This window comes from Mercenaria mercenaria, chromosome 3, assembly GCF_021730395.1.
Source record: "Mercenaria mercenaria strain notata chromosome 3, MADL_Memer_1, whole genome shotgun sequence".
In the NCBI taxonomy this organism is placed as follows: domain Eukaryota; kingdom Metazoa; phylum Mollusca; class Bivalvia; order Venerida; family Veneridae; genus Mercenaria; species Mercenaria mercenaria.
Genome location: NC_069363.1, coordinates 16925413 through 16937480, shown reverse-complemented (window position 1 = coordinate 16937480; position 12068 = coordinate 16925413). Strand labels below are relative to the sequence as shown.

At 36.4% G+C, this 12068-nt stretch overlaps 1 protein-coding gene across 4 annotated transcripts in view; it reads left to right on the top strand.

The window, feature by feature from the left end:
• Positions 1–1930: 1930 nt before the first annotated feature.
• The window catches only part of LOC123525365 (uncharacterized), a 57250-nt gene continuing 47112 nt past the window's right edge, over positions 1931–12068 (top strand). Inside the window, exons 1-3 of one of the 4 annotated variants that reach the window (XM_045304356.2) lie at positions 1931–2136; positions 5103–5229; positions 5569–5781. In XM_045304356.2, the coding sequence (XP_045160291.2) occupies positions 2134–2136; positions 5103–5229; positions 5569–5781 (343 nt within the window). In that variant the 5' untranslated portion in view covers positions 1931–2133. Of the gene's footprint in view, positions 2137–4439; positions 4537–5072; positions 5230–5568; positions 5782–12068 lie in introns of those variants that run through there. The other 3 variants (XM_045304353.2, XM_045304357.2, XM_045304354.2) reach the window with 3 other exon arrangements.

Sequence of the window (12068 nt, the reverse complement as noted above, 5' to 3'; positions counted from 1 at the left end):
AAATAAATCAAATGACTTGGCCTCGTGAACTACGTGATTCTCAAAACTTGGCCAGTAGCATCCATATTTTAGTTTTCAAGTTTATAAAATTGTTCTCTGTAAAAGACTTCAGCTCATGATCCACGTGATGGAACTTCACCAGACTTGAACTGTAGCATCCTTGTTTAGACCTCTCAGTCTGTTCATACTAATGTGCTTGAACGGTTAGGTCCGTCAGAGCTAACAAAAAAACAGTTTTTGAACAATGTCATATGAACCACTTGATGGATCTTTATCATAATTGACATGAAACATACTGGCAGAGGTACAAATAGAAAAATCTCGATATGAGCCGCGCCATGAGAAAACCAACATAGTGCGTTTGCGACCAGCATGGATCCAGACCAGCCTGCTCATCCGCGCTCAGTCTGGTATGGATCCATGCTGTTCGCTTTCAAAGCCTATTGCAATTAGAGAAACGGTTAGCGAACAGCATGGATCCTGACCAGACTGCGTGGACGCAGGCAGGTCTGGATCCATGCTGGACGCAAACGCACTATGTTGGTTTTCTTCTGGCGCGGGTTATGTAACTTTTAAAGAGCCATGAAGAATCTTACATCAAAGATATCCTGTAGCATTCTTGTACAATCCTGCTCAAATTTGTTCAAGTGGTTTCGCTTTGTTCCTTTCAGACACTTGCTAGCCACCTTTAAAATGACTCATTCCAATGAACTGCTTGGTGGATCTTCACCACGATTGGTCTGTAACAACAATATTTTATGGATCTGTCTGAAGTTTGTTCAAACTGTTATGCATTAGCCCTTTATTGGACCACTAGAACTAAAATTAGAAAAAAACGCTTTAAATGACTTGTTCTCTTGAATCCTGGCCCCTTTTAGCGGCTGCTATGGCTAAAGTAGAAAAAAATATATATGAGATATCAACTCTACGCTTTAAAAAGGACGTTCTACATCGTTTGTCGGCTTGTCTAAGACATAGTCACCCATTTCATTGCTCAAGATTCTATTTAAAGGCGTAGGTACTTCCCTGGGTTATATCATTCGTACCTTGACACTACCCAGGTTGGCGACTTATGCCCATTTCGGACCTCTTTTTTTTTAATTACAAGACTATCTTTAAAGGTCAATTGAAATAACTGCTAATATTAAACAACGACACGGCGAAAGAAGAAAAAAGCATTTTGAGGCGTAAGTAAAGTTTTATGAGTACGCGTATGAATTCCAGAGACACATGTATAATCTTAGGTTGTATAGTTTGTTTTTAATCCAATTTATGTCCCGTAAATGTACATCAGAACTTTTGCGGCCATTTCAAATAGTTCAGTCTGTACTCGTTCACTTTAGCTTGATGGTGATAAAATCTTTGAATTCACTTTAACAACATTCTAGTGCGCTTCCTGGAAGATAAAACAGTGTCGCCGTCATATGAAAAGACGAATTGGGCTCGAACGCTGAGTCTGAGAGTCTTACATGTACTGTAAGTCAATTGCCACTACGTACATTCATTGTACATATTACAGTAAATAAAAAACAGTATTGTCAAGTTAAATTTTATTACTTCAAGTGCATGTTACTTCTAGTGTGAAATTTTATCAAAAATACCTTTGAGTAAAACTTGTCATGCAGGGCCTCAACATTGTGCGTCCATTAGAGCATTTATAGTTTGTAACAACACAGTTTGGATAGGGTAGATAAATATCTTTAAAAACACCTAATATATTTTGGAAACTGCACTTGATCACATTGCGTTCTGCACACGTTCAACATTCTGTTAACACAGTTTAAGATCCGTAAATGTCAGAAATAGGTTACAGGATTATCCCCCCACAGTGACTTATATCGGAGGTTTAAGCCTGTATATGTACTCCTAGATATTAATTTTATCTTTTGTTTTATCATTAATTTTAACCACAGTATCACAACCTAGGTTGGACAACTGAAGGAGTGTAAACAGCCCAAAGTCCATCATATCAAATATTTATATTTGTAATAAAAATGATATTTTATTTAATACTCTAATTTGAATTTTCTATAGTCATAATAATAAAGTTTTTTCCCATATCTTTTAAATATACAACAGGAATTTGTTATAAACATATTTTATACATGTTGACTTCCAGCTAAAAAGGAAAAAATGGTAAGTTTATTTCTTTATGTTAATTAAGAAACAAACACTACTCATTATGATACATATAACAAGTTTTATTCGAAACAATATCATGCAAGTATGTTCTTAATTATGTAAGGAAAGCATTTCTTCGATATCGGCAGTACCAAAGTGACATTTTATAGGTCCGATACTGTCTCCGAGAGATATAGGTTGACGTCTGGTGTCGGCTGAATGTCAATCGGATCGGTACCGCAATCACATACCGTTTAGCCAATACTGGACTAAGACCACAGTGTCTGTTGGAATATGTAACTCTGTAAAATTAATTATAAATTCGGTGTTTGTAAATATGTTATTGTTGTAAAGTAATGAACAGTCATACACCATTGACAATTGTCACGAAATGTAAATGTTAATTTGAGCCATACCGTGAGAAAACCAACATAGTGGGTTTGCGACCAGCATGGATCCAGACCAGCCTGCGCATCCGCGCAGTCTGGTCAGGCTCCATGCTGTTCGCTAATGGTTTCTCTAATAACAATAGTCTTTGAAAGCGAACAGCATGGATCCTGACCAGACTGCGCGGATGCGCAGGCTGGTCTGGATCCATGCTGGTCGCAAACCCACTATGTTGGTTTTCTCATGGCACGGCTCATTTATTTGTTAATTTCAACATTTTTGCATTTAACTCTCATCATGCTGAGCATGATTGATTCTGCCTTTGCGACCAGTACAGATCATGATCAGCCTGCACTGTCCGCCATTCAGTCAATATCTTTTTTGCTAAGCACCCCTTTTAACAGTTAATGGTACTGTCCAAAATGAAAGATGGACAAGTTCTGGAACCCATTGTGGAATATGGCTGGTTAAAAAAAGGAATCGAGACCTAATTCCTGTGAAGTTTGGTGTAAATCTGCCCAGTAGTTTTGAAGAAGATTTTTTTAGAAATCGTTGACGGACGCACGACGCACGACCGATCATAAATAAAAATGATTTTGTACACACAAGACCAAAATAACCAATTCTGGCTCTCTCAGGGGCACTTACTCTGGAACATATTGTGGAATATGGCTGCTTCAAGAAAGGAACCGACACCTTATGGTGATACAACTTGAGTGCAAGTTTGGCTAAAATCCAGTCATAAATGAAACTGCTTTTGTGCAGACAATACCAAAATGGCAAATTTCTGGCCCTTTCAGGTTCCGTAACTCTAGATCCTATAGTGAAATATGGCTGGTTCAAGGAAGGAGCCGAGATCATATGGTGATGCAAATTGTGTGCAAGTTTGGTTAAACATAAATTATAAATGAAACCGCTATCGTGCAGACAAGACCAAAATAGCCTTTTTTTGCCCCTTTTGTGCCGTAACTCTAGAACCCACGGTGGAATATGATTTGCTTAAGAAAGGAACCAAGATCTTATGGTAATACAAGAAATTGTTAAAAGACGGACAACGGACGACGGACATCAAGTGCTTACAAAAAAAACTCACCTTGAACCTATGGCTCAGGTGAGATAAAAAAGAAAAACTTAACGTAATTCTTTTCCTGCATTAATTCTAGCGTTGTGAGACGCAAAGGTTTAAACAAAGAATTTGACGATTTGCTTACAGCAAAATATATAATAAGCAGATTGAATACTAAAGGTTGTGGTACAAATGTCAATTTGCCTGTAGATTATTCTGGTCCGTGAGGGGCATGCGCAGTCGGCTCAGAAGTCAACTACACTAGTCAAAGTTTAGACAAAAATGCACCAGAGGCCATTCCATAGCTATATTTAGATAATTTCCTGATCCCCTCTGCAGAAAGGTTTATCTCCTCTCGTACCTACACCCAATGGTTCAAATCCGAGGAATTCTACTAAAATGATATCTGCAGTAGGGACGTGATATGTCTCGGTCTCTACCTGCGTACATATTAATGATATTTGGGTACTCCGAATTTAAATTTAAAAAGCACCATAGGCCATCTTTCCATGCCAATAGTTCTAAATTGTCCAGGAGTTTCCCATGTCCCCTCCCACTTCTACAAAAGGTTGTATTCATTGCCGTACTTCTTCCTTTACAATTCGGCGCATTGCGCTTCTTTTGGGATTCCCGCTCCCGTATATTTTCCAAAGTTGAACAGTATTAAGGGTTCTACAAAATGGTATCTGCAATGAGACTGTTACATGGCTCGATCCCTTCCTGTCTTTAGATAATGATATTGTGTACTTGGAATTTAGACCTTACATACAAATATCCAAATTATCGACTTCAATGATATCTTTTCATTCAAGTGATTACGATACCTCACATGTATGGAAGTGTTTGTTGAAGTATATCATATATATGATAAAAACCAGAAACCATCCCCGGTTCAGAGTCCAGAATCACTCATGTAGCGTGTCAGTCGCCATTTTATTCTTATGTAAAATTGCAGAAAAATGGTACGTTTTCTTTTTTGTATCTATCAGTTATAGCGGAATATAAAATAAAATGGATTTAATCTTTTTAAAGCACTAAAGTATGTCGATTATAAAGTAAATTTTGTTTTATACCATGTATTTTTAGCTTGAACAATGCTGGGTAAATGTATTCTCTATTCAAAAATTCAGCATTGCCCCTTTTGATAGAAAAGTATGTATTCACGATTAAAGACACCATTCCAGATGTCGTATTTAAGTTTTGTAAAATGTTAACGAATACCATTCATTGAATTGTCTAAAATATATAAACTCATTAATGTCTGAAGTTTCGGGTAAGTATTCCCATTGTTTGAATAAGTCCGACAAGTCGTTTCTCATGAAAACATTTTTTTTGTAATTAATATATGTTTCTTCCTCACGTGAAGACGCATGTGCGAGTTTTCATGTAAGAAAAGGGCCATACGGTTGAAATTTTAAAAAGATAAATAATGATAATAATGATAATCATTAGTCTTTCCCAACACGATGTCATCTAAGACGGTTATTTTTGTTTTTAGCAGGCAGCTATGTACGGTCTATACTTGCAGGCGTTGTCCATTTGTACAGTGGTATTATTTCTGAGCGTTGTTGTGTCTGTGCACGGACAGACTCCGCCTCCATTCGGGTACCCATCAATCTGCGCACCACCGAACCAAACCATTCTCGATCCTACCTGTAAGTAGTTTTTCATCCTTCTTAAAAGTCAATATAAATTGTGCGTGTATTGGCACTTGATAAAAAATATTCCTTTTAAAAAAAAAAAGAGTAAAAAATATCAACAAAAATTCAGAATTTTGACCGCTTCCAGTTAATAAGGAACTTCCCTTATACGTTTTTGTCGGATTAGTTTTAGTAATAGTAAAAACCAGAATTCAACTCTAGTAGCAGTAATCCGCATCTTTAGTTCTGACTGTGAATCTTGTCAGTAAACTAGATAGAATATAGGGTCAATCACAAACGTTAGAACCCTCTGACTGCCATGCTCAGTTCTGTTCTGTTCTGTTTACATTTTAGTACCGGCAGGCACAAAGATGCCACAGTTGCCCTATATACCAGACACGTTCCAACTGCGTGTAGAGGCCAACATCATTGACAAGCAAACGACATGGTCCGCGGAGGAATACTCTGACGATACCAATAATCGCGCGGCATTGAGAATTCTGAGAAATAACTCTATGAACTACATGATATTCGACTACACTAACAATCAGATCATATACGATGTCAGTAAGTACCTGTAAAGTCTATTTTTTGTCTTTTTTTTTTTGTTAGGAATATACCTTAATTAATTAATGTATAAATGACACTTGTATTGAAAATTACATTGCTGATAAAAACACGCACAGTAATTAGTGGTCTTTGTCTCTACGGCTTTATTGCCCTTAGCAGAGAAGTGTCAATTTACAAAAGGGCGACTTTGATGTCCAAAAATATGCAGTATTTCCTTCAAATGAAGATTTAGACAACGTCTAGATTATGTGTCTAGAGTCCCTCACATGCTTCGTCGACTATTTGACAGTATCTCTAAAGTCATTTGTGCTACACTTTTTATTCATGTGGGGACGTTCAAGTGTCCCTTGTCAGTGTGGAGTACAACTAGGTACAGGTAAATAATCCACTATTTAGGGTTGATTGGCTGCCATTACATAACTGAATTACTGTTGATAAATGACGCTAAACCTAAAATAAACAAGCATTTAAATGTTGATTCCTTGTTTAAAAGAATTTTCTATATTCTCTTTATTTCCTCTTACTCAGAGATTACAACATACATTATATAAACAGATTATAAATGGTTATAGGACATGTACACTTTGTTACAAATTGATTTGAAATGTCGCAATTATACAGTCTACATTTTCAGTACAAACATTATATATATATGTGTGTGTTTGTGTGTGCGTGCGTGCGTGCGTGCGTGCGTGATATAGAAAGTAATTGATATGCTGAAGATGGTACTGGGCATCGAGTGAGATTATGGTATGCAGGTTCCCAAGTGTAGTTTTCTTTCGAAGGACTACCAAGGAACGTGTGTGCTTTAATAATTCGTTTCGGCTGGAGTTCGGTATGCTTACGCAAAAGCGAAATATAAGCAACCCGACCCCTTGATTTAGCAGCTCACTGTCTGCGGATAGAATTTCAGCATATCAAGTACTGATAACAATATACTTGTAAGACATAATAAGGAACTTCTTTTGCATATCCCAATTATGTGCACTCATTATGAGTTTTCCAAGTAGAGTTTGATAAAAAGTGTCTCTTCATTCATATGTCGAAGTTCTTGGATAATCACTATATCAAAAGTTTCTATCACTAGTTTACATAATTCATATGTTAGTGTAAGCAAATTTGAACATACTATTACCTTATGCATATAAATGTCATATACGATATTCAAGCAGTAAGGACACTGAAGTTTTTCGTCAGAATTCGGAACTTGTACCCAAACATTTGCAATACACTGGGCCATTGCAGGTGTAAATTCATTGCAAATACTCTTGTAAATAACAGCAGTGTCAACCCTTGCATGGATATGCTTAAACCTATCGAAATCTGGTGATAAATTCATTCTTGCTGTCCATAGTGCTAAATAACTATCGATGCGTTTATTACCTATTGACTTCCATTTACTCTTAGACGGGAAGGACATGCCATGGTAGTAGTCATTTAAATAATTTGCAAAGATCATATTTACACAAGATACGATACAAATCGGGAATAACTCCAGTTTGATTACACATATTTCTTCATATGTAATGACAGAGTCGGAGACAAAAGTCAAATATTTTCTTGGTAAGTTTATCACTTGATAGAGTACATAGCCTTTGTAAAAATATTAATTTTCGTTTTTCAATTTCTAGTTCAATATTGAGCCAGCCTAGCATACTTAAGCACATATCTGTTGCTTATACCTTGGATGATTTTCGACCAAAGGTTTTGTACAGTTCTTAGTTTTATAATTTCAGCGTATGTGATATCACTCCATAACTCACATCCGTATAGGAGGGTAGGTAAAACAGTTTTTTGCACTAAGCTTGCGGATATGTGTGGATTAAGCACTTTTGGTGTGATTCCAACAGACATCAGTGAAAAGAAAGCTGATTGTGCCTTAATAATTGATTTATGGATATTGTCACTGTTACTCAAACTTTTATTTAGATTTATTCCAAGGTGTGTAGCATATGTAACTATAGGTAGTTCATTTTCACCGAGTTTCCATTTATTTATTTGTTTATTTGTTTTGGGTTTTAACAGTATTTCAGTCATGTAACGGCGGGCAGTTATCCTAACCAGTGTTCCTAGATTCTGAACCAATACAAACCGAGTTTCCAGGACATCGAATTAGTAGAAGAGTTTTTCTTAGAGTCACAGATCAAGATCGCACTTTTATCAGAGTTAATGTTGTATCGCCATTTGAGTCGGCATGTTTCGACGATATTAAGCATGCTTAGTTTAAACATAAATGAAGTGCATATAATGATACAAATGTCATACTGTGATGAAAGCAAAACAGGAAAGGATAAGAATGAAAGACAAGTCTTATAGAATTCTTCTCCTTAGCGGACAAAATATAACTGAGCATATCGAGCTAAAATCTATAACGGGGCTAGGAATACAGTCTTAAAATGTGTAAGGAATTTTTTTTTTTAAATAAGCATGCTTTATAGATTAATTGGTGATATCGCTGCTAGGGTCAGGTCATCTGCCAGAGTTATATTTCCACATTGTATATGATTTATAGCGATTCCTAATTTGCTATTCTGAAGTTCAACGAGAAATTGGTCAATAAAAAAAGAATAGACCGAAATCGAGCCTACCCCTCCTAGTCGAACTCCTTGTTGAATTTGTAGCGAATCTGAATCTGCTCCACCATTGACTATTTTACTAATCATGTCGGAACGTAAATTCAAGATTTTCCATAACTGACCTTTTACGCCCATGTTGTAAATTTTATGAGTAGACCTTTTAACCAAACTGTATAAAATGCTTTCTGTGTATCAAGGAGGGCAATATAAGTTTTGCTGCCGTTCTCAAATTGATGACGAACGCTTTCTTGCAGGTTGAATGAGGCAGTAACAGAACCTTTTTGTTTTTGAAATGCATTTTGTTGAGTAGATGGAAAGCTTATATTATTTGTATTTACAAACGTTTTCAATCTCTTATGCAGTGTGTCTTCAAATAGTTTGTAGGTGACCGGAAGTAAAGTTATCGGACGATAATTAGTCGGGTCATCTCTTGGTTTTCCATTTGACTTGTATATAGGAATAATAATGCCCTTTTTTACTGTCAGTTGGTGAATAGCATTTTGCTATTATTATTTTTTCTAAAAGTACACATAGATGCGTAACAAGGGACTTCATCCTATATATGAGGTGTTCGTTAGTTATTTTGTCATGACCTGGTGCTCTTCTCAGTTTCAGATTTTTTATGATTAGCACTAGCATGCGTTCGTTAATCCTTTTTTATTCGTATTTCGGATTATGTTCACATTCTTGGCTTTCTAATATTGTATCATAGTTCTTTTCAATATCACATTTAAACATATTATCGTAAGTGAGCTCTGTTGATTGAAATATGTTCTAAAGCCTCCAGCGATTTCATCACATGTTTCATATTTGATATCATCTGTATTAAGGACACTATATTTCCTTTTTTTTTTTGTATTTTCGATTTTTGTTTACAAGGTTCCAGAATGATTGGCTGTCACAGTTTGCTGTATTGTCGAGTTCTGTGTAATATGTGTGTTCTATGTCGTGTATGGCCTCCTTCTGGGTATTGATGAATGCACGTTTTAGTTGTTTATACCTCCTGTATGAATCATTATGGTCTCCCCTAGATCGTCCATCTTGTAGCCATTGTATCCGTGCATGTATCTTGTTTTTGTGTGCTTCCTTTACTTTCGGTGTTCGATACGGTTGTGCATGTTTATTGTATTTCCCTTGCGGAAGTGTTTGTTTTGATGCTGTTTGAATTGCCTTAACTATATTTGAATAGAAACTTTCTGTATCTTCATTTTCAATTGATGGGAGCACCTCAGATAGTAGCTTATTGTATTTATCAATCTGTTCCTCGGTACATTTGTGCCATGATTCTCCTTGATCGTAACATCTTTTAGTGTCTCTTTTACCGATATTCATAGTAAGAGTGCACATTACAGGTAAATGGTCTGAGACAGATGTAACTTCGTCGTTTATAACTGTTATTTGATCATTTTCAATTTTTAATGATTTATCTATTACAATATCATCTAAATCTTTTATAGTTAGGCTAAACGTGTAATTAGGGCCTCTTCGATTGCATTTATTGCAAGAAGATATAAGCGAGTTGCCGTCTATGAAGTTACGGTACCGTTCATCTCGAAATGACTCATTAAATGTAACGAGATTACTAGTATAGTTTGCGTTTATGTCTCCAGGAAATAAAACGGAGCCGATTTGTGAATATGATTCATACAAAGCATTTAACGTATCTATTGTTTCTGCAAACTCGTCGTTTGAATAGTTCACTGATGGTAAGTACACAAAGAATGCAAGTATTGACAAATTGTTTTTAATAGTTAGTTCCAGGCCTGCGATTCGATTAGATTGAATGTTTCCTATATTGTCTACTCTCAGTGACAACGACTTTTTGTACATAATACTAACACCACCTTTTCCACAAGAAATACTGCCCCAGAAGTTTAAGGTGTCATTACATACTGTATGTGTTTCGAAGTCTATGTGTATACTGTCCATAAAGTTTTTATATTGTGGAAGCAATTTGTGCTCTGTAATGAAGGCTATATCAATGCAATTATGTCAAGAATATGACAGAGGCTGGCTGCAGATGTCATTATGCCACGCACGTTCCATGTCATAAGGTTAAGTTTGTCCTCGAGCTCCATATCTACATTTGATTGTGTTCGGTGTCCAATTGGTCATTGCATCTTGTTTTGCTTCTTTGGTTGTAGTATTGGTGTTCATGGTTTGACTGGTCATCACTTGCGTAAGATTCGCGATAATACTTTCTGTAATGTTCGTGTTTACTACTTCGAGCATCATATGTGTCGTGTTCGTTGCTTGTATACTTATTCTGAAATGAATCCCATGTATCATAACCATATCAGGGTCTGCAGTGGACAAATCGTGGCCAAAATGAGTTTTGTTCAATAATGTTAGTTTGATGTGCAGTTACCGTAATTCTGGCTAATAAATTTCCATTAAATCAATTAAAAAGATTTACACTGGTGGGATTTACTTCACGCTCTTGTAGATATTCTATTATTCCTTCTTTTGTGGAGCTGGGACATATGCCTCCTATGTAGAATGTCTTTGTTCTTCCGCGAAAGGCGCCTATAAACTTGTTGTCATTTCGTAAGTTTTGGTCATCATGCATAATTTTACCGCGATAAGTCTTTTTCCAAATGTATGTTGTACCATTTTGTTGATTGATTTGCACATTTTGGTACTCTTTATCTCTTGCTGATCTAGTGGGTTTTTTTATTGTTTCGCACGTTGTTAGCGTATCTATTGTCAGTTCATTTGTTTGCGTCATTTGTATCGGTCTTATTTAATTCAGCATCATTGTTCCTGTATCAAGCGTTTGTTTCTTGTGCTTTTGACGTTGCATTTATGTGCTGGTCTTGCGTTTGCTTAGTTATACGTTTAGCACTATCGGCATATGTTCCCGCGCTTTCATGTGCGTCTTTTAGGTCTATCTGGTTATTTTCGCTACGGTGATTGGCTCTTCGTCCGGGATGATTTTTGCCATTTCAATTTCTGATATTGGGTTTGGCTTTTGTTGGTTGATATTTTCGTTGAGTTCTTTGTTGGTGGCGGTTTTCCTGAATATTTTTTCGACATCGGCTGTTATTTTTCTCCCTTCGATAGCATATATAATAAATAGCAGTCTTTTGCTAGTTTATACGAGAGAGGGCATTTTTCAGAACCCCTTCTGTGAATAAGTCTCCCTTCTGGGCATATATTGGTTTGGGCTAGTCTTTGTGCAAGTACATTTCTGTAGCTCTCTAGTTTTTCACTTTCTTCATTTGGCAACTTCAGTAATTTTTCAATGTGTACTAACTTGGGCTGATTCTCTAGCTCTGTATCAAGCTGTCGGCATGGTTGGTAGCTTTGAAGATTATCTGTGTCATTTAGCATGTCTGACAAGTTTGAGTTTGTAGCTTGTGTTGCATTTGTGTTAATTTGTTTCAAATATTCAGAATATTCTTCATCCTGTGATCCGATTTCGAGTTCATAAAATTCATCATGTTCTTGTATTGCGTCAAGATGATAGCTTTCATCGCAGTTGTGCGATGTATTCAATAGTATTTCCAATGTTTCGTCTGGTTTGACTCTGTTTTGATCTGTGATTATGGAATTATTACTCCCCTTGTTTTCCTGCACGCCATTTGCAATTTTGCGGGCCTGCGGGGGTGACTGCTCTGTGTAATTGCCAATATGTGTAGCGACATTCTCTACTTTGTTAATATGTTGACTGTTAAGCACACTATTGCAATAATTTTCGTCTTCCGT